General features: G+C 32.7%; 1 protein-coding gene across 1 annotated transcript in view; it reads left to right on the top strand.

Moving 5' to 3' along the window:
* LOC106133283 (protein embryonic gonad) overlaps positions 1 to 27,480 on the top strand; it is a 122,566-nt gene that overhangs the window by 57,740 nt on the left and 37,346 nt on the right. The window contains exon 2 of the mRNA XM_013332953.2: positions 12,990 to 13,067. Within this exon, the coding sequence (XP_013188407.2) occupies positions 12,990 to 13,067 (78 nt within the window). The remainder of the gene's footprint in view (positions 1 to 12,989; positions 13,068 to 27,480) is intronic.

Here is a 27,480-nt window from a genome sequence, read left to right as displayed (position 1 = left end):
GAAGATTATCGTCTGAATTTTGGTGTAAGGTCCGTTTTGAGCGCAGATGGACCTGTCCTTATTTATCGTAACGGTTTGGGTATATCTTTCTCTTTTTTTAAAGCCTTTGTCATAACTTTCAAAATAAAATACGACGAAAGTTTATTTATTTTTCATTAAAAAAACAATTGTTAATTATAAAAAAATAAATAAAATTAATTCGAAAAATGATGAAACAGTTTTTTTTTTAATAAAATTGCAATTTTTCATGGTCAGTGTTAATTTTAGTTGCCGAGACAATCAATTACTGATAGTTATCGCATAATTACAATTTTTCTTATTTACGAGTTTCGTGAAAAAATATTGAGCGTACAAAATTGCTACTTCATGGGTTAAAGATTTTACAATCATAGTGGCATTTTTCAGTAAGTAATGATTGCATAATCGTTACGAAACGAGAATAGAAATAATTTCATGTAAGTACAAATAAAAATAACTGTTTAATAATTAAGTATGAATCTGACTATGAATTTAAATATTTTAATTGATAACGAAGTACTAATAATGAGTAGGTAGTTAAAGTAACAACATGATCCTTTGACATATTTGTAGTTATATAAGATTTATTGTAAAAGTTTTCAATTTATAAATTTTTAATAAATTTCAATTTTCTGATGACTGAAAACATTTTAATGTTCAATCATATTCGGTATATAAAATTATTTTTTTAATACAATAACAAAGCCATATGTGTAATTGTAATGAATTAAATTATAAAAATTGTAAACTTAAAAAATATTTCAAATAAACTTTCGCGTTTCATGATATTACTTTAAAATTTAATAAATTTACTTTAAAAGCCACATTTTAGAATAATAAATATTATTAGAAATAACTATGTGTATATTTTGTACACTCGTTATTTTCTCCTTTCTCAGGTTTGAAAGTAGTTATTTTGGTGTTAACAAGTCAAGTTGTAAATTATCCTATTATTTCGAGATTGAGTCATCAAGTTAATTAAAATACTATTAAAACATTTTTTAACCTTTAAAGAGGAAATCAGCAGAAAATGCCACCATTTTTGTCCAATCTCTATTACTATAATTGTCCTCTGTAAATTTCTTAATTCTTGATAAGGTCATTTTTGATAGGGAATGATGGAAATAAAGAAGAAAATGAGTATGTAAATTCTTTACTCTTTTTGAAAGCTTGCTAGTTTTAAGTTCGTTAAAATAGACTGAATTTTGTGTCGTGTATTTACATCAATAGTTCTGCATCTTAATTAAAGTAGATTACTTACATAGTATACGTACCATCACGCCTTTCTCCCATTGGGGGTAGGCAGAGACTAAATAAATACGGGACAGATAATACAGATCGAATCAGCCTCGAAGTAATTTCGAGACTTGTGTTACGAGATACTTACTCAACGATACTATATTTTATAAACCGAACCCGGGACCTCCGGTATCACACACAAGCACAAACTACCACTGTGCCACAAATGCCACCAAAATGAAAAAAACATACATAAATACATATGGTCACGTCAAGACAGAGCTAACAGTCTTAAAAAGACTGAATGGCCACGTTCAGCTATTTGGCTTAATGATAGAATTAAGATTCAAATAGTGACAGGTTGCTAAATCATCGCCTAAAAAAGAATCCCAAGTTTGTAAGCCTATCCCTTAGTCGCCTTTTACGACATCCATGGGAAAGAGATGGAGTGGTCCTATCATTTTTTGTATTGGTGCCGGGAACCACACGTTACATGAAAAAACACGTTTAAATTGACGTAATTAACCGCTTCTTCCCGACATTGTCCAATACACAAATGAATATATCACCCATACAATCTCTCTACACGAACGCAATTAGTCCCTTTAGGTCCCGTATACTACCTAAAGTTTAGTGCTTGTCTAGAATCCCGTGAAGAAATGACCGTGTCATTGTCTGGTTAGGGCTTCGGTTTAGTTGATAGCGGAGCTTGTATGAGGGAATGACGTTAACATAAAAATTTGTGTTTCCCTTTTTTTTTCTTATTAATATTTTATTTTTGTCTGTAATACTCTTCTTTTTTTAAAATTATAGTTGTAGGTGAACCCTCATAGTGCCTACCTTACTTACAGGAAATCGCGCCTTTTTCATGGAGGGGTAGGCAGATTACATCTTTCATCTTGCTACAACTCCTATTTACTTCTTTCGCTTTATCTACATTAATTAAACTACGGATTATTCCTTACATTACTGATAGTCATTAAGGCAAAAATTGTAAAATGGTGATGATTACCTATTGTTTGAAATTATCAAGGACGAATTCAGTAGCTGCCATGGCTTCCTCAAAGATCTCACTTTATATTTTGATTAAAAATAAAGACACAGAAAATATATGTTATTACTGTAAAAAAAATATGTAGGTATTGGTTATGTTTTTGAATTAAGGTTTTAGAGGAGTTTTAATTTATGGCTATCGAAATCTAAAGATTTACCATAGAGGCACAAAAATAAAGATATTACAAAATAAATTACCTACTAAAAGCTTTAAACAAATCTACAAGTCATCATTTAGGTTTTTAAAAAAATATTGTGTCGTGAGGTTCCCGGCACCAATAGAAAAAAGAAAAGAGCTACTCCATCTCTTTCCCACGGATGACGTCAAAGGCGAATTAGAGATAGGCTTATAAACTTGGAATTTTTTTTATTATGGCGATGGGCTTAGCAACCTGTTAATATTTGAATCTCAATTCTTTCATTAAACCAAAAAGTTGAGTGTGGCGTTTCAGTCTTTTCAAGACTGTTGTCTCCGTCTACCCCGCAAGATAGACGTGATTATATGTATGTATGTATAAAAAATAATAGAAACATAAGTCATTTATATTATTTTCCTTCTTCCCGCTTCAATCTAGCCTCAGCCTTACATAGTTGTGGACACAAGCTGTCCTTGTCTTACACTGATTGATTGATAGGCATTTGTAGTCCTTATACTTACTTAATCGAAAATGGCAAGCAGAATTGTATCGTGTGTAGCCGTAAATAAAACTGTTAATTGGTTTGTATACTTTTACGGTTGGTGACATTTGTGGCGTCCATTTCCGTGAATAATAATAAAATAATTATTGTCGTGTTAGTACTTTGTTTTCTTGGAAAATAATTATTTTATGTCCCTGCTTTATGTACGTAAGCAGAAGATTATAATATATTATCGAAAGAAAGTTAGCCAACTATGCTATACAATATTTTATAAGCAATATAGATTAAATAAATAAATAAATCCATTCTTACTAAAAATTATTGCATTTTTCATCTGTAAGAAATATACCAAAACCTTTTAGAATGTAATGCCCGGCACCAATAGAAAAAAAGAATAGAACCACTACATCTCTTTCCAATGGATATCATAAAAGGCGATTAAGGGATTGGCTCATACACTTGTGTTTCTTAAAGGCGCTGGCTGTCACTATTTGAACCTCAATTCCATCAGTAGACCAAACAGCTGACGATAACGATTATGTGTATGTATGTATAGTTAGAAATTGTTTTATTGAAATTTGTCACAGAAATAGATTAGTATTATATACAGTATTAGATCAGTGGTACATATAACAGAGGGTCCTTATATTTCAGCCAATTCCCACAGGAGCGAAATCCTAAGATCATATCTAGTATCCATATAAGTCACCTTTCGTTTTTCCTAATTTTGTAAATGTAAATTTAACGTGCCGTTTGGTTCCCGGCGCCAGTACAAAAAAGAATAGGACCACTCCATCTCTTTTCCATGGATGTCGTAAAAGGCGACTAAGGATAGGCTTACAAACTTAGGATTCTTTTTTTAGGCGATGGGCTAGGAACCTGTCACTATTTGAATCTCAATTCTATCATTAAGCCATATATGGCTAAAAGACTGTTGGCTCTGTCTTTCCCACAATGGATATAGACGTGACCAAATGTTACATACATTGTGTAAATTTAACACCTTTTATATTTAACTGCTGTCACCATGCTAATTAATTGTGACGGATTAAACAATAAAATTTGTATAAAACGTTATGTAACCAAAAAAAAATATGTTCTTTGTCGACCAATCGCGTGACAAAGGTACATAAATAAAAAAAAACCTTTTAACAAAAAAACATAATTTAGAAATAATCGCCACTTACAGACCATAACTTATAGTGACATAGAATATATAATACCTTCTTAAATCGCAGTACTTATAAATTCTTTATCGTTTAAATTATGTAATTCTGGCTGGAATTATTCAAGGAATAAATAAATGATTATGAATATGAAAAAAAAAAAAATTGATATGATTAACATGAATCTTAAAACAAAAGAAATAGGCTCATAAAAAGTTGTTAATAGCTGCTATTACATAAAGCAGTTTTGCTATTTAATGTTTTAATTAAGTACATTTTTATCATCTTAAATTATAATCATGTATTTTCATTCCTAGACCCCAATTTAAATGGAGTGATATATTATTACATTATTGCATCACAGAGACCGTAAAAGGATCAATATTGTGATTGTTCAACAAGATTTCATTCCGTAACGTGGGAAATCATTTCCATAATGAGTTTCATAAAAAATGTGTTCGATTTTTCATACGTTCAGAAATACTCTTAACCTTTTTTTTTTTATTCTCATCTCGCGTGGTTTCCCAAATATGCGCGTCCTATCGGGTGAATCGATCCGCCCAATCGATTATTTGTAATCGATTTGAGTACTCGAATTCGGGTCGACAGGTGTCGGATGGCCAGTTAAACGGTTCATGTTGGCATCATTTATATTGTTTTATGATTATTTTTTTTATAATGTTTCAGTATTTTTTTTTTATTTAATTTTGGATCAACTTGACATTTTAAAATTTGATCTAAGTATCGTCATAAATGGATTTCGTTACTTTTTTTTTATATTCTTGATTGACATAATTGTTTTCTTTTTTTTTTTATTTCAAACTCACTTAAAACATAACGGGGAGAGGTCAGCCAAAAGGGTCGGATATTCCGCTATATTCTGGAACCCGGGGTCCGCTTTCCAATCCAATCCTTCCAAAAAACAAACCGATAATGATCTATGATGGAATCAAGAGGCAATAATCTATTGTGAAAAAGAGTTAGCCATGTATAATATAATATTGTAAGTTTATATTTTATTAATTTGGTACACAAGCCTATGATTTTCTTTACATTTTCCTATCGGGGGCCTACTTGAAATAATTTCTCTATAAATAAGTGGTACGGTTATACTAATTTTCTCTATATCTAGTCTAGTTCTAGTCGGTATTTTTTCCTTGATGGACATAAGTATATCCTACTTATATTATAAATGCGACAGTTTGTGAGTATGTCACGATGTCAGTATGGATGTTTGTTACTCTTTCACGCAAAAACTACTGAGCCGATTACGATGAAATTTGGCATGTAGGTAGCTGAAGACCCAGAACAACATACATATAGGCTACTTTTTATCTCGGGGTTCCCGCGGGATTGATTCCACGCGGACGAAGTCGCCGGCGGCGTCTAGTAAATAAAAAAAATTACATGATTACCTCTGAATAATTTGGTAAAGATGTGTGTTGTTCAAACAGATAGTAAACCAAAAAAAAAAACACTTTCTCAATGCAATTGCAACATTGAATGTGGACGTGTGAACAAGACAAAGACTATAATTATGGTCAGGCTACCACCACACTACGCGTAACTATTTTGCTTTACCATTTTTGACCATACCAAAATAAATATAATACACACGTGCGACCTTGAGTTTTATATTTTTATAGAATTATTATTGATTCGATTTAATTGCCGGTGATTGATGGAGCCGTATGGTTTCCCGGCACCAATGAAAAAAGAATAGGACCACTCCATCTATTTCCCATGGATGTCGTAAAAGGCGACTAAGGGATATGCTTACACAATTGGGATTCTTTTTTTTTTTAGGCGATGGGCTAGCAACCTGTCACTATTTGAATCTCAATTCTATCATAAAGCCAAATAGCTGAACGTGGCCATTCAGTCTTTTCAAGACTGTTGGCTCTGTCTTCCCCGCAAGGCATATAGACGTGACAATATGTATATATATGTATCGATTTCATTAGTTTTTTTTAAGCGATGGGCTAGCAACCTGTCACTGTTTGAATCTCAATTACATCATTAAGCCATAAATCGGACGCCCTCTGTGGCGCAGTAGCTGGCTAGTACGCTTGTCTGCGACATCGGAGGTCCTGGTTTGAATCCCGGCCAGGGCATGATGAGAAAATTACTTTTTCTGATTGGCCTGGGTCTTGGATGTTTATCTATATAAGTATTTATTATAAAATATAGTATCGTTGAGTTAGTATCTCGTAACACAAGTCTCGAACTTACTTCGAGGCTAACTCAATCAGTGTGATTTGTCCAAAAAAAATTTAACGTCGACTTTCAATCTTATCAAAACTGTTAGCTCTGTTAAGGGATATAGACATGACGTGATATACAGGGTGACTTTTAATTCAACTGCATAAATTTAAGTGTTAAGTGTACTCATCTAAAGGATATTTAAAAACGTTAAATGAAAAATATCGCAGCATACAGCAGCAGCATGGGTATAGTTTATGTTTATTTATTTATGCAGTTGTTGTAAATGTCACCCTATATGTGCTTCATCTGTGTTTTCTTTATTTTATAAAAAACTCACTGTAAATCTAGCAGCGGAATGCAAAACAGGGTTCACACAGTGTCCATCCTTAGACATGTACCATATAAGAGTGAGTTCTTGCATTGATTTCGTTCTGTTTAGCTGCCAATTCGTAGCCATTTTGGTCTAAGTTGATTGAGTTACTTTTTTTTAGACCGCTATTTTTTTTATGCACTGATATTGTTCCATTGATGATTTAAAAAGGCTTATATTAAAATGACTATTTTCATAGACATTTGGGAAAAAAATAATAAAAAAAATCAATCGTTAAGTGGTTGCGCCTTTAGTTTCCGGCGCTTTAGAATAGAACCGCTTCACCTCTCTCCTATGGATGTCGTAAAAGTGACCAAGGAACCAAGCACGTCCATCTGGTTTTCATAGATACATACATATATATACTCACGACTATACCCCTTGCGGGGTAGACAGAGCCAACAGTCTTGAAAAGACTGATATGCCACGTTCAGCTGCTCGGCTTAATGATGGAATTGAGATCTAAATAGTGACAGGTTGCTAGCCCATCGCCCTGGTTTTCATGCTGGTATGTTATTTAAAAAAGAATACAAAGTGGATTGCCTTTTTGTGCCAACTGTAAATAATGAAAATAATATGTATAGGTTTATAGTATATATGATATAGGAAGTATGTTTATTATACATTATTATTATCACCCACACAAAGGTTTTCTGCTTAACCCAATGGTAGACTGTTAGATAATGCTATTAGCATTAAGTCCGCCTATTGTACTTTACAAATTGTAATTGTTACAATACAGATAAAATAAATAAATCAAGACTAAGGATTCTCCTTTTAGTCGATGATGGGATGCCACTGTCTGAATCTATATTAAACCATCCAACTTCGTTCAGTCTTTTTGAGACTATTAGAAATGTCTAGCCCGCAAGGGATATGGACGAGATTATATGTATATATAAAAGAAACACCTTGCATGTCCATTTTCAAAAAGATTTAGGGATACTTAATTTAGACTAAAAAAAAATCAATTGTCCATACTTTTTTGTCAGGTAAAGATGTTCCCATTGTCCGCAATTAGCGACTTAAATAAATACGCAAACAGCATCGCGTGCGAAATGTTGTGTGTATTTTGCTAAACTGTTACCGAAACCCGTATTCACTTAGTTTTCGTTTGGGAATTAAATATAATGTTGTATAATAACACGTTTCGGATCGCGTGACTGCGAACTTTTGCAAGTCGATGACGGAATGAGCGCACCTTCGCTGTCTGTAGTTGGGTAGTTGTTTTTTTTTTTATTATTATTTCAAGCATGTGATTGATAGCTGGTTATCCACCCTGAATTGGAGGGATGAGAGAGCTTGGAAGCACAGGAGCTCGTAATGTATTGTAGTTTGATTTGAACCTAAATCAGAATTCAGTACACTCTGTAATCTAATTAAAATTGGCAATCCATAATTTTTTTTTTTAATTATTATTAAAATATTATATGAATAAATTAATCCGAACAATGTATTCTCTCGTCCACGTTTTTTTCTAAGTATGGATATTTGTGAAGTTGACGTTGTTGAAGAAAATGTCGCAGTGCAGTTTGTTACCGCTTCATCTGCACTGACGCCTTGGAAGCGGCAGTAAACCAATCGACCAATCGGCAGTCGACCAATGTTGTGAAATCAAAAGATTTGACAATTATTAAGCGACATAAATACTCTATAATAATGAATAAAAAATTTGAATTTGAATTGCGATAAGTAAGCCTTTATCATAGTGCCTCTGTTTCATTGTAATGATTGTATTGTTCCTGTGCCGTTTGGTTTCCGGTACCAATAGAAAATAGGACCACTCCAATCTACCACCACACACTCTAGGCTTATAAACTTGGGATTCTTCTTCTAGTCAGACTATGACAGGCTGCTAGCCCATCACCTTAGTCGCCTTTTACGACGTCCACGGAATGGAGTGGTCCTGTTCTTTTTTTAACTGGTTTTGACGTAACCTGTTTGTATCCCAGATAATGTCCGTTTAATTAAGTAATATCTGATCATTGTTGATGTTATCCGTTAAACGTCGGCCATATTGGTATAAAACAAATGATCACACTTTGTCATGTGTTGACCATATCGAGATCTCACTGGAAATCTTTCGTTCACATATACAGGGTGTCTGGTAAATCGCGGTAAATTGAAAAGGGGCGATTAGTATGTGATTCTCATTACAAATACATAATTGGAAAAATGGGGAGTGGAAATTTTTACTTATTATCCAACAAGATTTATTTTGATATTTTATGTATGTATATGTTTTTCTAATGTATATTATGTATCTTGTATGTATTTATGATTTTTTGTTCGTAATGTATGTATTTGTCAAGTTGCATGTGCACTTTGTCGCACCACCGACTAAGAGTTTTTTTTCTATTTGGTCAGCTGGTTGACTGGTAGAGAATGCCAAACGGCATTAAGTCCGCCTTTGTACATTTTGTTTTGTGCATTTTTGTTTTGTGCAATAAAGTTTTAAATAAATTAATAAAAACAAGACTGTGGAAATCCAAAGGCGGTAGGTACTAATTTAAACGAGAAGCGTGTTAATGATTTACTATAATGATATACCTTAAAATATGAAACGCGATTTACTAGACACCCTGTATGTTTGGAGAAATGAGTATAATTGGCTTTACCGAGCCGCTTTTTAATGCGAAATTCATACGGCAGTTAACATTTATTCTGACAAAAGTAGATTATTTATCATAAATAGGAAATTTGTTGATATATTTTATGTAGTTCTTGTTTTTCTATTTTTTTCACTGCAGCATTGACAATACAGCCTTTTTAGCTGCAAACTTATTATAACATCAATGGAATTTAGTGGGCTTAAGATAAAGGTTGAATAAATAAATATATACGGGACAGATTGATTACACAGCATGAGTTAGCCTCGAAGTAAGTTTGAAACTTGTGTTACGAGATACTAACTCAACGATACTATGTTTTATAATAAATTCTTTATATAGATAAACGTCCAAGACCCAGGACAATCAGAGAAAGTTCGTTTCTTATCATGCCCTGGCCAGGATTCGAACCCGGGGCTTTTCGGTGTCACAGACAAGCGCATTGCCGCTGCGCCATTGAGGCCGTAGTTGAAGTCTAAGTTAAGCTTTATTTTCAATGAAGATCTTACATACGTATATAATCACGTCTTTATCTAAAGCAGGGTAGTCAGAGCCAACAGTCTTAAAAATACTGAAAACCAAAAAAACATTCAGCTGTATGTCTTTAGTGATGAAGATCTTTCTTTACTCTTTAATCAATTTTCGTTGCAATTTTTTTTATATAATAATTATGACAAACATATATGTACATAAAGATGTATGAAGTACATTTATGTGTGCAACTATACCTACCATAATTCATTTAAATCAAATTAATATCCAAAACTACTGCATAACAACAGTACACTTAAGGGCATAAATACCGACGCATCAAAAGTGCGTCGTCATTGATTAAATGTACTTCGTCTGACATTTTGAATGATTATGTGGAATTTTGTGACCGATTTATAAGTATTTAGAATGTAATTGTGTATAAAAAAAATTGTGAGTATAAATTAGAGTGCGTTCATATATATATATTATATGAATGTGTGTGCGAAATTGACATAATATGTTGCTTTGGAAAAAGTTTAGCAGTATTCTTGACTGAATCTTTTATTAAACATACTTATTTGTTTTATTTTGTAACATCAGTACTTACTTAACCGTCGTTACAAAATACCAAAACAGAAAAAATCGTAAGTTGCATTCATATATACCTATACCTGTACAAAATTACATGGCGTCCAACAATTTTGTTCTCAAAACTAAGTTACGTCATCGCACAATTGAAGACTCTGATTAAACACGGAGTTCTTCAAAATACACTTGCGACCACTCGAACAATATTTTTACAATCATGACCAAATGTTTGTTTAATTTTTTTTTTTTTTGGGAGCAACCTATTCTGTGCCCGGACGTGTACCGTGATAACACTCGATGTGAGTACGAGTGACGATTCAATTCGAAATCGGAATGTGGTAGCGTTTCAATTCGATCGATTCTAAATAGGTTTTATTTTATTAAGTTAAATAAACGTATCAACGTATGTAAACTGGGTATTATTCTTATAGGCTACGGGCTATCAACCTGTCACTATTTGAATCTCAATTCTATCATGAAGCCGAAAAGCTGAACATGGCCTATCAGTTTTTTCAAGACTGTTGGCTCTGTCTTCCCCGCAAGGGACATAGATATGATTATGTATCTACTTAGTTCTGCATCAGAAGCCTTCTCAAGAGTCTTCAATTTCTTATGTTATTCTCTTCTTAAATTACTATTTTAAGGCATTGAAAGAATAATTTTAAGGCTACATAATGATTCCAAATTCCACATTTTAGTAGTTAAATGGTTTCATAATGGAAAACAGTTTCATATATACTGACAGATAGCCCAACGCCTTAAAGTAGAATGCCGAGATTATAACTTAAATAAAAATAATTTTCTTTAAGTGCAATTATAAGAACAATATGTCACTGTTAAACAATAAAATTAAAAGGCGTGAAATCAATAAATAATATTAAATACTTCCGCGTAAGATATGAACAATATCAGAACTTAAAATCCACGTGCATTATTAGGGTCCCGTTCGTAAAATGAAAAAAATGGAACCCTCCTGAGACTTCGCTGTCCGTCTGTCTGTCACCAGGCTTGTTTCTCAAGAACTTCAATAGCTAGATATTTTCAAAGATGTGTAAGTTGCCACTAAATTTACAAAAAGTGAAAATTGTTTGGCCATGTGGTTCCCGGCACCAATATAAAAATGGAAAGGACCACTCCATCTCGTCCCCATGGATGCCGTAAAAGACGACTAAGGGTTAGGCTTATAAACTTGGGATTCTTCTTTTAGGCGATGGGCTAGCAACCTACTACTATTTATATCTCAATAATATCATTAAGCCAATCAGCTGAATGTGGCCTATCAGTATTTTCAAGACTGTTGGCCCTCTCTGCCCCGCAAGGGGTATAGACGTGATAATATGTAGAATTGGATAATTATTTAAGGATCTACCAAAAAATAAAACGTGTTTCTTTTTCTCAATACTGATAACTAATTTCGTTTTATAAATTTGAATATGGACGGTACAGAACCCTGGTTGCAAGCCCGACTCGCACTTGCCCAGTTTTTTTATACTTCTCGCAACGTTAATTGTTTTTAAATTGAGGCAATTTGTACCAATACCAATTAATCTGATAATAAATTTAAGTTATTGTAGTCGTAAATCATGATTTTCTTGTCTGTCACGTGTTACATTGAAACATTTTTTTATTTTAAATGATCACTTCGTAGATACGTACTTCTCCGGGAAAGAGGCGTGATTTTATGTATGTATGTAGTAGGTACGTGACGATGTGATTTTGAAAGTCGAATGTTTATTAAAAAGTATCTACATAATATTTGCAAAAAACAATTTTTTTTTTGCGCAGTTCGTTAAAGTCAACTAAAGAAAAGACTAAGATGGTCTAGCAACGTGTCACTATTTGAATCTCAAATTCATCATTGAGCCATTCGGCTGAACGTGGCCTTTTAGTCTTTTCGAGATTGTTGACTCTGTCTACTCCGTATAGGATAAACACGTAGATCATATATAATATATAAATCATGGGGTTTGAGCTGTGCGTTAGAATCAATAAATCATCGATTGACATGGAGAAGATATCGTGTTCTACTTATTATTATAGTACCGCTTCTTGTCAGAAAATGACGACCATCTTAGTTATCTTAACCTTTGAGTAACGAAAAGGCGTCCGGATACTCGAGTGAAACCAATCTCTTAGATTCTCCAGCCACGAGTCAATAACCTAATAAAATGAGACAGTAACTAGCGTCTGACTAATTTTATTTTTTTACTAGAACCATACATAGATTAAACATGTTTTAAAAATGAAAAAAAAAAATATTCTGTTTACCTTTTTACACCCTGGATATTCCCGTGCCGTGTGGTTCCCGGCACCAATAGAAAAAAGAATAGGACCGCTCCATCTGTTTCCCATGGATGTCGTAAAAAGCGACTTAGGGATAAGCTTATAAACTTGGGATTCTTCTTTAAGGCGATGGGCTAGCAACCTGTCACTATTTGAATCTCAATTCTATATAACAGCCAAATAGCTAAACATGACCTATCAGTGACTTTTCAAGACTGTCGGCTCTGTCTACCCCGCAAGGGATATAGACGTGATTATATGTATATATGTATATTCCCTTAACAAGATATTGCATACAATTTTGTAGCAAAACGTGTTGTTATTAACTCATTATGCTCTTCACAGATGAACCAGCAATGCAAAGTGTGCGGGGAGCCTGCGGCGGGCTTCCACTTTGGCGCGTTCACGTGTGAAGGCTGCAAGGTAGGTAGTTTTTTTATTTTAATTTAAATTTCCAAAAAAAAAAAATGCAAAATATTTTGGCTCCATCAACCCGAATGAGAACAATTTGATTCTGTTTATTAGTTTCTTTTCAAAGAAAATACTATCGGAAAGAATTAAAAAAAAAATCGTTGTAACCCTCAGAAGTTCATACAATTTTTCGTAGCACATTTTCGCACGGACTCAGGTTGATACTTATAGTATAACAATAGACCGTCATCAGTACAAGAATCAACTTGTCGATACAAAAAAGTAAACTAACTTCTAAAACGAAATACAGAGGAGATTGACGTCTGAATGGTGACACAGACGAACACACATTCGGATGAATCTGCATGGGCGAGTCTTTAAATCACAGATAAGGCGGACCCTAAAAATGGTTAAATACCGTATTTGGATAAGATTTTAGTATAAAAAAATTGGATACTTTATATCCAATTTTTATTTATATTATAATAATGCCGTGTGGTTCCCGGCACCAATAAAAAGAAGAATAGGACCACTCCATCTCTTTCCAATGGATGTCGTAAAAGGCGACTAAGGGATAGGCTTACAAACTTGGGATTCTTTTTTAGGCGACAGGCTAGCAACCTGTCACTATTTGAATCTCAATTCTATCATTAAGCCAAATAGCTAAACGTGGCCTTTCAGTCTTTTCAAGACTGTTGGCTCTGTCTTCCCCGTAAGGGATATAGACGTGATGATATGTATGTATGTATAATAATTATATTTATAATATTTTATTTATGTAATAGACAATGTTCTGTTTAATCATGACTTTGGTTATTTTGCCTGTAATGTGTGTGTAACGCTATTGTTTCTTGTTCTGTTTTTAATACGTTACATTTAAAAAATAATACAAATTTTGGGTCAGCGTTTTAGAAACACTAACGCAAGTGCTTCGCACGCCTAAAATTTACACAACATTTCAGACAAAATTGACTTTCCTACAACGAAAACCTAAACTGGAATCTGGAATGTTTCTTAATGTTTTAAGATGTTAAACGGGCTTGATATTTCCCAATTATGTAAAAAAAAATAACAATGTTTATTGCTATTTTTTCTAAAACATCAATAATAGAAAGATGTCGTGGTAGGCAAACAATATATTTAATGAAACTCCATACATCAGTACCAATTACTGGTAAAGATGAAACAGACATAAAATCAATCTTAGCTGCAAGTAATTTTAAGAAAAACTCGAAAGAATAACTTTGTTTAACACATTTCAATTCTTCAACCAACGCCGCTGTAAACGGCGATAGTTAAATTACTGTAAGAACAAAATTGTCAATGTAATATATGTTGAGAATTATCTTCGAATAACCCATAGTTTGAGAGCTAGGTACTAGTTTTTCGTACTAAATTATTTTGTTTCTAATTGTCATGTTTAATAATCACATATCGGTGAAGTTATTTGCTTTTACTGTACTTATTCTTAATTTCTATTAGTTTTTAATTAATATCAATTTTGTTCGTGTGAAAATAAAACTTCAGATCGTGGACACAGATAGTATCTTATCAATAAATGATACAATTATAAAACAAACTTCTTTCATACTTCTGTCGCTTCATACACATTCATAAAATCACTCTCTTCTTGAAAACAAAGTACTCTTATATTAAGGTACAGTTACAATTTCACTTAAATATTAACTATAAAAAAATAACATATTTGCGCTTCACTTTTTCACGATAATGGTATACACATGTTGCCATAACATCTTTACCTTTTTACTGCAAACATGTGGTCCATCCAAAATCATCATTACATGATTTCATCAAGTAAAAACACGCCGAGCTCCTTGTCTACTCCTTGGTATTTGAAGAGTCGATGTAAATTCACTTCTTGTGCAAGTTCCGATCGACCGCTACAAGGGCGCAACCGTTGGTGCGCTCACGCATGTGGTCTATGCACATTTCATAGATCTCTGATGATATCTCTGTGTGATAATATATAGTGAATGTTTTTTAGAAAACTCAGTAGTTTTATTTTCATGTAAATGTTTTTAAATATACTGCTTATTAGATTTAATAATGAAGAAATAGATATAAGAAATGAAGAAAGTAAATTCGAAAGATTCCTAAGTGTTTCCATTATAGACTTTTCAAATCTACGTAAAAATAATTAAGAACTTTACGTTTGAAGATTTTTCCATAATCCTCTCTACAACACTCCAAATGATAAAATCAATTATTATAAAAAGACTTTCAACTTTATCATACCATAAACAATATTCCGAAAACTGTAGATATGAATTGAGGCTGACGCAAAATTGATTCGAGCGACATTACGTGGGACAAAAAGCGCGCAAATTGATTCGGTGTAGCAAATTGCATGCGACCGCCGCGATAGTGTGTAGCCGGCCTTATTTACTTTGCCAGTATTGATAGGGTACATACATACATACCTATGTACATACATAACTATGTAGTATGTACAGTGTAGAATCGGTAAGGGCACCTTACCGATTCGTTTAAAATGCATGGTCCGCATAAAGACACAGGCTCAAATACCATATCGCCATGTATCAATGACTATTGTCGAAGTTGTCGTACATTGGTTTGAATACTAACCGATACTCTTTCGTTGAGTTTTTATTATCTTTTTTATTTTTTATTATTTTTTGTTAAAGGAAACTTAAATATGAGTCGGGGGTAATTTAAATTTCAATTTTTTAAGGTTCCCATATACATTTACTCTATAATGTTACCTTTTATTTGCTTTACAAACCTACTTTTATTCTAGTCATGACCAAACCATCAAATCACCACTATACTTTGACAAAAAACAAAGTCTCTTATCGCCAACCGATAAAATCGTAGAAATACGAGTTTCCTAAAACTCCATAACTCAATTATATGTTTATTCGAACGCGATAAAAATGTATTTTATCGATGTCACAATCTCGACTGTCACTCTTCATCAGTTTTAATACCGATAAAAGTGCTATTTGTTTCTATAATTAGGCCACACCCACGCAAAAAGAGCTTATGGAAAGAAATATATTGTAAATAAGATACATATTTGCATACTTTTGTTTAGATAAGTAAGTATATTATTATTATTTTTTTTATTTTGTTTAACCATTTCCAATCCTTATTAAATAACAGATATAAAAACACAGTTCAGTAGAAAAGTAGCCAATAATAAAAAGTTTAAAACTTAATAGACTTTTTGTAATAATAATAAAAATATGTCCGTAATATTTTCCAAAACTCTTCCATGAACATTTTTCGATCAATAACACAGTTATATATCGAAAAATGTTCATGGAAGAAAAGGATGGAACATAGGTACTATGAAATTAAAAAAAAATACACCCAAAGAACAAAAATACATTTTTTTTAATATTACAAATAACATTTGAATTCCCCAAGAAGGCTTAAGAAAAAAAATTTGTAAACGTACAAAGTCACTATAAAATACCTATCATGTTAACTTCAACTTTGGAATCATATTTTTAAAAATAAATTGGTCAATTTATCAGCGTTAAGTCAAAGAGCCGCATTCTAATTTCGAAATTTCATAATTCAAATGATTCCAACCAGTAATTAGACATCGCTTATGAATAGTATCTAGTCGATATTATAAATCTTTAAATTTAAGTAATCGTCGTTATGAATAAGGTAAATCACCTACCTTTATATCACATGCTAGGTAATTTAAATTATATGTCGGAAACCCGATAAACGACATTGTTGTAAGAGACAATTTAATACTTAAAATTATGAATTGGTCATGAGTACACTGCTTAAATTTCCTTAAAATAAGGTAAGAAATTTTAGTATTCTTTCGAAACATCGAGAAATATCGTGATTTACGATCGAGTTACTTTTAATTAGTTTTGATAAAGATTGACTTGTGAAAAAATAGAAAAGCATTTATTTCTTCATTCTCAAACTTCAGGAAGAATATTTAATTGTTATTGTTTCTCGTGTTTTATTTTTAAGTAAGTATTTCTATCAGACTTTAAAACTTTGAAGTTTAAAACTTTCTTTAAATTTATATCCTACACCTAAACAACACGATGTCGGACAATTTATTTTTAAAGGTACAGATCCACTGATTAGCTATTATCATAATTAAGTATTTATTCAAATGACATCTAAACAAACAACCGTGGACAATGAGTGGGCGGTGTAACCAATTTATATGCAGATGTCACCCCTATTTCAAAGTATTAAGTATCAAATTACGGAGTGAATAAATTATTAATTTGAATTCAGAACGATTCGAATTCGAATGTCATAAATATTATCTAATTAAAATTAAATGACGGAATCTACCGCATTTTTAAAACATATATTATAATAGACAATAGTTGGATGAGTCATAGTTATATTATAAGTTTTATAAATATTTATAGGGAAAGCCGGGTGACGGAACTGGATTTGTAAAAGAATGGCGCAAATGCTAACGTACGAGTATATCTAAAGTTGTAGGCTTATAAACTTGGGATTCTTCTTTTAGGCGATGAGCTAGCAACCTGTCACTATTTGAATCTCAATTCATTAAGCCAAACAGCTAAACGTGGCCTATCAGTCTTTTCAAGACTGTTGGCTCTGTCTACCCCGCAAGGGATATAGACGTGACCGTATGTATGTATGTATGTATTAACACATCTAGTTGCCTGAATTTGCACATTTTCTAACTATATTTTCCCTCATCGGTTAGTATTCAAACCAATGTATAAATGCATGTGTATGTCTGTAAAGTTGTGTTTAAACATATTTTTATGTCAACGGAATCACTTCAAAGGCACAAAGGTAGAAGGTCTAAATAATAATTAAGATATTTTTAATTTATTTTGGCCTGTTGTCTCATCAACTGTCGGCTCTGTCAACCCCTTAAGGGATAAATATGTGGTTATCTCCAGCAAGTCGTTTTGAATAGCAACCGTGTTTAAAACAACATTTATAATTAATTCACTCATTCATTCATTACTTCCTTTCGTCTGCTAAAGCATTCCCTTTTTATTATCACTGAACTTTCTAAAATTCTATTTTAACAACATTTAAATTAATTCCTGACATAAATTAAACAGTTTCCTATAGTTAACTGGCGTGGATCTCATTATTTTAATTATTTTAATTGAGACTAACACCTAATAAATTTCAAAAGTGTCGCTCTTACAAGTACACATTTGCAATTATCATTAAAATTACCATTTTTAATTATTTCTCTTTTACACATCCGATTCTGGGATACCGAAAACAGCCGTCACGATTTACGTCTCGAACCTTACGGGCAATACAGAGCCAACAGTTTCAAAAACACTAGAAAACTATGTATGCTAGTATGTTTTATCAAATTTAATTAAATAGAGACAGATCGGTACACATTGCTTAAAAATAATAAACTTTTAGGCGAGGCCTTTCCCTTCGTCTACTTTTACAAACTACAGGTGTACCACTGTGTGTTTTCGTTCTCCTCAACCAAAACAGCATGAAAGCTTATTTAATAATCGATATAAATTCGATTCAAGTAGCATCGAGTATGTGGAACGGCAAAATTACAAAGAATTTAAGTGAAATCATCGGCATCGGTAATCGGGATGATTATTACAGGGCATGTATCGATTACCCCATAATTTGCACACTTTTCAATAATCGACTCGATGAATCGATTGCGCTCGTCTTTTTTCGATCACGTATTTATTGCGAGTTAAACGTCTATGGTCTGTTATGATGGCCATCGATTTGTAGGTGAGAATCGAATGATATGAAATTTTAAATCGATTAATGGTCTCGACGAATTATTTTGATGTTCCCACGATGGACGTTTTTGTATGTCTTTTGATTTGCTGATTTAAAAATGTAAAATATAGCCACCTTATATTTTACGATGTGTCAAATATTATGTTGGTATAAAATGTGTCGGTTAAAAATATTTTTTTTTTTTTAATAATAGTTAGGTATGTAAAATATGTAATCTAATAATTGCAATTTCAATTTCAATTTAATTAAAATAATGAGAATACTACTCTAATGTTAATCATAGGAAATACCTAATTGATAAAAATGTCGAATTAAATTTTTTTCACACATAAACGCATCCTAAATTCACGGAAGTACAGACTATTTTAATTAATTGAAAACTTACCTAATATCGACATACAAATTAAAGAGAGATGTGGAATTTTGATACTTTTACGTTAAGATAACAATCAGGAATTAATTAAATGTAAAAAAATGTAAGACATTTTTGTAGCAATGGTTTGTGCAGTGTGGGTGTACAAAACATCATACTGTATAGAAATAAGGCATTAGTCCACTTTGAGCTTCTACATGGGATATTTAGAAGTAGTTATAAAAAAGTTTGAAATAGTTTTTCGTATTTAATTCTCAGGAAAATGAGAGTAGTTGAAATTAGTATAATGTGATAACATTAGGTATAAAGTACATAAACTAAAAATTTTTTTTAACAGTTTTGCAAAGGACAGTGGTTGCCCAAAAATCATGTCTTTATCCCATATGGTAGAGAAAGCCAAAAGTCTCGAAAAGACTGAATGGCTTTAGCTGTATGACTTCAGGTTGAAGATGGGATTCAAATAGTGACAGAATGCTCATCGTCTACAAGAGGAATCCCAAATTTTGTAAGCCTATCCCTTAGTCGCCTCTTACAACATCCATGTGAAAGTGTCTATACGGAGTGGTTCTATTGAGAAGACCCGGAAACCACACGGTTAAACTTAGAAGCTTTATTTCTGTGTTGCCCCAAAATAATGATCTGTACCGGACGTGTTATACTGAACATTTCATAAACTAACGAGGTCTTAGGAAATTAGTTCAGAGAATTAGATGTGCGACCATAAAATAAACATCCATTTACGTCCACGTCTAAAGTGTTGTATCTCAAAATATTGAGAAAACAGAAAACTGAACTAGCTTAGAGTCATAATTTTGAATTAACTTTTGATTCCAAGTCGATTCATTTAAACCAGGGATCTGGCCCAACTTTGAACTTTGTTCATTGAATTATAATAAACCTTTGAAAACAAATTGTCTTTAATGAGTAGGGTTAAAGATAAAAAGAAGAAAGTTGAGTTTTAAACGGGAGCAGAGGGTAATAATTATGTTTGTCTGTCATCTCTATAAATGTAACTCATTACATTTTTCCAATGTCTAAGCTATGTATGTAACTGCCACGTTTCATGGGAATGTCTCTAGTAGTTTTGGCGTGAAAGTGTAACAAACACACACTTTCACGTATTCCTACAAATCCTCTCGGACTTACCATTTATGATTTTAGTAGAATTAATAATTTGATAGGTACATTAATTTAAAAAAAATGTTAACCACGGTACGAAAAATAGAAAAATGTTATGCCTAAAAAGAATTGGTATATGTATAAAATGATATATGTCCGCGACATGCCTCGTTTTAATGAACTTTAATGTTGTACACAACATGAATTATAATATTCTGTCGTTCCGTGTTTTTTTTTAATAAGTACAACTAAAATTGAATTTACAGCCTAATATTTTAAAATTAATAAATTCGGAACGAGAATTTATTGCTTTAATTTAAATATTTTTTTTTAAACATCGAACAACCATCATTCAGCAATGATATTAAAAAATGCAATTTATGAAAAAAAAAACACCAATTTTGAATCTAAAAGCTATCTGAAAGCATTACCTAAAAAAAATTCTTTGTTTTAACCACACACATAGATTTATTTATCAAGTTAAGTCACGTAATCAGAGCAGCCATTACTTAATGATTTTTTATCAAAATGTCGCTTAACTTAATGTTCCCTGATGGCGGGTTCGGGGCTAAAACTCGTATTTTAACGCGTTTCGCGTGATTTTGACGGAATAAATACCGAAAAAATTGAAGCCATTAATTTCCGATTACAAACTTGTTCCCGCTTGCTTGATGGATGTATGTGGGATTTGCGTTATATATATTTTTGATTTCGAAAGTGTAATAATAAAACATTAACTAAAAAAGTGCCGTGTGGTTCCCGGCACCAATACGAAAAAGAATAGGACCACTCCATCTCTTTCCCATGGATGTCGTAAAAGGCGACTAAGGGATAGGCTTATAAAATTGCGATCCTTTTTTTTAGGCGATGGGCTTGCAACCTGTCACTATTTGGATCTCAATTCCATCATTAAGCAGAGCAGCTGAATGTGGCCATTCAGTCTTATCGGGACTATTGGCTCTGTCTACCCCGCAAGGGATATAGACGTGACTGTATGTATGTATGTATGTAACTAAAAAAATTGACGAAAGGAATTAAATTTTAATAAGGACGCAACTATCTTAATTGCTTTTTATTTCAAGATTTTTATAATGTAAATAAATTTAAAAAAATGTTTATAAAGTTAGCAAATTCTTGACTTGGGTTGAGATGGGAGTAGGTAGATACTTAAGTAATATTCTTAAAAAAAATCCAAAACAATATTTGTAATGTAATTCATCTTTTATATTCCCAAAGCTTATTGATTTGAGGCTGGCAGTGAAAAAAAAATCATAAAATCTTCTTAGTCAATGTATGTATGCCAAACATCTTACGAATTTCCTTGCCTAGCGAATCGTAAACCTCAATTATAACACCTCATACAATATTGTGAGAGAGTGAAACAGCAATAGTATCATTGAAAGTTCATCATTTACTTAAAACTTCATAGGTCGTAACGAATAGCTCCCCATTAGAGAAAGTCAGATATTGGCGCAAACAATTCAAAATTCGCTCCATCAAATAACAGAATCATTTCAAAATGGGCTCTAAACGCGTCCATTCCAAATTTAAACATCGTTAACGGACTCAACACTTTCTTTTCTTTTGTGCCAGTGTCTATGTGGACAGCACGTCACTATGTCGATCATTGAATCGATACTGAATCGAGCATGATTATATCGAATACGAATTACAGTGACGCACTAACGGTAGTGGTTTGAGATTTTCAAACGCTGATTGGGCCTATTGTTGGATTTCGGAGGTCTAAATAGAGTGCTCATTAAAAAGTTCATACGCGGAATCGTGCGCGTGAAATATATCAAATCGATTTGTGTGGACCGAGAATCGATTTGAGTCGTTGTGAAACGCGGAAGGCTGGGATCACAAGATCATGGGATGCGACATCTAAATACCTGTTGGTAAATGTTAAGCAAGATTAGAGAAAAGTTCAACTGGTCGTCGGAAATGCGATCTTTCACTGCTCGCAACTGAATGTGTTTAACTTGCTGACATTTTTCGTATAAATAAGACTTTCTAAGCAAATGTATCTCGTGCTTACTGTCGGTAATAATGTGGGATTTTACCTAGTTTATAAGTTCATATGAGTATTTAGTTAGTATGTTGAAATTCGTCATACATACATACACATAGTCACGTCTATATTCCTTGCGGGGTAGACAGAGTCAACACAGGCTACGTTCAGCTTTTTGGCTTGATGATAGAATTGAGATTCAAATAGTGACAGGTTGCTAGCCCATCGCCTAATAGAAGAATCCCAATGCCTATCCCTTAGTCGCTTTTACGACATCCATGGGAAAGAGTGGTCTTTTTCTTTTTTTTTTATTAGTGCCGGGAACCACTGGGCACAAATGAAAATGTGTCATAAATATTGTATTATAGTTTAAGGTATTCTTGATGAAGATCGGAAGGGAGTCGGTTCATGTAGGATTGATGATTTGCCTGATTTTTTCAAGCCACGACCATGGTCAAGGGCGCACCCAGCGCTCCAGAAAGAACACAAGTTCAAATTATTCTAACTCATTAATTTCTTTCATCGTATTAAAGCTTCACGTTATTAAATTCAAATAAGAAAACGTAAATTGATAATGAAAAAAGAAGCTTGAATCAAAATTAAAAAAGAAAAAGTTATGGAAAAACCATATCGATACAGATTCAACTAGCAATCGTTATAACTGTCGAATCGTCGTGGTAAATCAATAAATAATGAATAATGACACTAAATTCGTCGAAAACAACCGACTTCCCCGAATAAGATAAGTAATGACTCCGAACGAATCGTATCAAATTGTGTACAATCATCGCGAAAATTATATCGAGAGCACAACTTCGATGGTGGGCTATATCACTCAACACTCGATTCATTGGAATCGATATAATACGCCCCCGCCGTAATGAGAAGAATATTTTTTTTTACGTATTTTTGGTTCTTTTTTTAAAAGTTTTTTTTTAAGTATAATAATTTCTTCTTTTTAATTTTACGTTACACAATTCTTTACATATTATTTTATGCACACGACAATCTACTCCAGTATTAATTTCTCTTTTTACGCGACAAGTTCGGGCAGGACGCTAGAACACAGCTCTCTGTTTGGCTTAATGATAGAATTGAGATTAAAATACTGGCAGGTTGCTAGCCCATCGCCTAAATGAGGAATCCCAAGTATATAAGCCTATCCCCTAGGCGCCTTTTAAGACATCCATGGAAAAGAGATGGAGTGGTCCTATTCTTTTTTCTATTGGTGTCGGGAACCACACAGCATTCATTCATACCTCAAACATTGTATATGTTAAAAGCACTTAGGTATACTATGTCCCAATATGTTGCAAGACCCATTGGACTTTACGCATTACCGTGTGGAATTTTAATAGGATTTTTTGCGAGACCACAGAATCGTTTGTTAAGAATGTATGCAGTATGTTGACACTTAAAACTGCTGTCAATCCATTTTTATGTCTCCTTTAAATTAGGCGTCAACAGTAATGTAAGTTTATTGAAAACAATTTTAATTGCGAGAAAATATTGGCATAGTATTAGTTTTATTGAGGTTTTTCTGTTATTATTGTGTAATCTGCGCGCGCATTCCCAACTGGTCAGGTATCTCAGAAAAAACATAGTGTTTGCCACCTGCTTCTCGTTCTGCGCAGATTGTAAAAGTCTATCAAAGGAAAGACTAATAAAAATAGATTTATTACTAAATAACGTCAAAATAATAAGACGAAGACATTAAAATTAACAATTATTTAAGTTTTTTTTATTGATTTTTAAATTATATTTTTTTAGTCTTATAAAATGTTTTCCATGAACGCAACGCGTTTTAATAAAGAAAAATTAAAAAAAAAAAAACAAAGTCAAACAAGCAATTTTTTCACAATTAAATAAATATATATAACAGATGTGTTAAAGGCATCGGATCGATTAACATGTCTAAATATCGGAGTTAGTTTGTCGAAGCGTGAAATCTTCATTCACGGCGCTTTGTGAAGCTTGCCAGCTGATTTAATTATATGTAATCGGTTAAATTATATTAAAGTTATGGCGTCAAGGTATGATGGTGGAAGTGATTTGTTGATTCTTTTTTTCTTACTCAATATTGGATTAGGCATTTGTCTTCCATCTCACCTGATGGTAAGTGACGATGAAGACCAAGATGTTACATGCATATCCAAGAGATACATTTTTTTAGTGTGTACTCTTCATTCCACATACATACATAAAATTACACTTCTTACCCAGAAGGGTAGGCAGAAACTACGTGATTCCAGTGTATACCTTATATTTTTTGCTTCATCCACATTCATAACTCTTCATTCTAGCGTGCATTTACTCTGCCTATATCAGTCTACCTGGTAAAATTTGAAAAAAAATAAAAGCATTTTTATTACCTATCTTTTACAGACCTGGCATCATACAAAACTACACGTCAAAAGCTGAGCATAAAATCTGATAAACGCTTCGAAAATAAAAACAAAATTAAATGAACACAAAAAATGTATACCTGCAAAAAAAATATATAACCTAACACAAACATTGTACCGTAGATCATGGTATGACGCTATTATGTGATCAAAATTGAAAGTCAAAGCAACTTAATCACCGTCTCTTTAAACTGAGTTGATTAATATAGTCACATTTGTTACACTCGGAGAGTCATCTATTACTTTTTCTGCTTCATTAAGTGTTTGCGATTAAATGTTACACAGTAATTAGTAGTTCACACTTAGGTTGTTTAGTGAGAGAATATTGGAAGTAAATTGCAAAGTTTATATATAAGAAAGGCATAAACTTGGAATCCCAACAAACATTTAGGCGACGATTAGAGCTTATTTTGTTACTTAGTGGGCTACAAAGGCATTACAGTAGCAACACTTATGACTATTGGCGATAAAGTGGCGTACCAAGTAACGTATATCACATCTACTTATAATACAGAGTTACAAGCGCGGCAATTAGGCGAGCTTAAAGGTTATGGATGTATTATGGCAAATCTTAACACTGTTGTACATGCACAGCATTTTGTGTTATAGCTTTAAGTGAATCTTAGAACTCTAAGATCTAAATAAGAATAAGAATTAGCTACTACCTCCAAAAGTGCTATGCAGGTGATAATAAACTCTTTACAAGAACCTAAAGTTGCACAATAGCGTTAATAAGCGCTACCAGCCTTACAATAGTGTTTATTTAATCTTATATAGAACCAAATGCTTGAAGTTATACAAAACTCTCTTGCATTACCTTAAGTCAAATAGGAGTATAATTTTTCGCTATAACAGATCCTATAGCGTCTATTGTTACTTTTTTGTGACTAAAGGTAAAGTAATAGCGCTTAAGGTCACTACTGTATTACTTATATTGACTACTTGTTTTTGACAATGGCATCGCAACCAAAATAAACAAAAATTGTTGTAAATACGTGTAAAAGTTTTCAGTAAATAGACAACATACATCGGGCGCTCGAATTATTTGCCAATAAATATGTAACATATTCACAGTGTACTTCCCTTCGCAGCAAAAATATGCTTCCTTTCTCACCATACAATATCACTTTTTTTTGTTTAATATAAAAATCATTAGTCGTAAACTTATAGCCATTGAAAATAAAATTATTTATTATTAGATCACAAAATTAGTTTAATTATCTTGAATAGCGTTCAGACCGTTACAAAACACCTATTTACCTCCCTTTTAGCGCTTGAAAATATAATTAACGCCTTTGTATCTCTACTGTACCGCTTAAGGAGTCAGTTGACGCTTATTTACCCCTCTTGTATCGCTAAGAGATCCTGTTACCGCTATAATAACTTTCTTATAGCACTAATTGTACCTCTTAGCCAATTACCCTAACTCTTGTATACCGTCATTATACAACCTTAAGTAATATAAAAATTGTGCCCAATTCGGGGGTAAAGTAGGGTTAGAGCGCGCTCTAACACTAATTTGTTACACCCATAAACCACTTTAGAATCTAGTTAGCGCTTTTATAGACTTATTATAAATCTTACTTTAGCGCCTAATTGTTACTTGGGATTCTTCTTCTAGACAAGTATTGCCTAAAATCTATCACTTTGTCAGATTCCCCATTATAAGTCCAGCCAACATGGCCTGGATTTTGGATTTTCTAAAAAAAAACGAGACGAGAATATTTTATTAAATTTGTTACCTGTATAAAAAAAATACAAGTACACATAGCAGATGGGATGCAACATGTGTTTTATTTTTATTAGTTAGCCGTCCATAACTAACACACATACATACATATAATCACGTCTTTATCCTTTGTGGGGCAGACAGAGCCAGTAGTCTTGAAAAGACTGATAGGCGACGGTCAGCTGTTTGGCTTAAAGATAAAATTCGAATAGTTACAAGTTGCTAGCACATCACATTAAACAAGTTTATAAGCATATCCTTTAGTCGCTTTTTACGACTTATCCATAACTTAAACAACTTTTTATAGACAAGGAAAGAGACTGAGTATTTAAAATTAAATGCACAAACAAAACCTAATTTTATGAAACAAATATATTTGATACTACTTAACTCTTGCTACACAACTCGCCAATCAACTAACCCAATGTGAAAACAAAGCAAGTTTGATTTTGTTATCGATAGCATTATGCCCAATTAAACATTTTTTATAGTCAGTGTTGCAATAGCAAAAAATAAATGAATTTCCATGTTTAACTTATTTTATGACTTGTCGAAAGGAAACAGTAACTGGAGTAGTTAATGTTTACTGTGTGAACTCTCTAATAATTTTATTATAAGTAAAAACATTTACTTAGGTTCAACTGTTCCGTTTAAATTCTTAATAAAATTTTAATTATTACTTAAATGTGTTGCCAGTTAAATTTAAGAACGTCGTGGCAAATGTGGATGTATAGTCGCGACATACGAGTATGTAGCCTCTGAAGACATCTTTGTAAAAGAGGCGTGATTTTATTTAGTACAACCGCGACTTCGTCCGCGTAGAATAGTTATTTTGGGCATCATTGAAGCCCCTCAAGGATGAATAATTTACCCCGTTTTATTTTCACATTTTCCATTATTTCCTAATAGTTGTAGCGTGATTTTATATAGCCTAAAGCCTTCCTCGATAAATGGTCTATTCAACACAAAAAGAATTTTGCAATGAGAACCTGAGATTAGTGCGTTCAAACAAACAAACTCTTCAGCTTTATAATATA

The sequence above is a fragment of the Amyelois transitella genome, chromosome 11 (assembly GCF_032362555.1).
Source record: "Amyelois transitella isolate CPQ chromosome 11, ilAmyTran1.1, whole genome shotgun sequence".
NCBI lineage: Eukaryota > Metazoa > Arthropoda > Insecta > Lepidoptera > Pyralidae > Amyelois > Amyelois transitella.
This window is presented reverse-complemented; position numbering and strand designations above follow the sequence as displayed.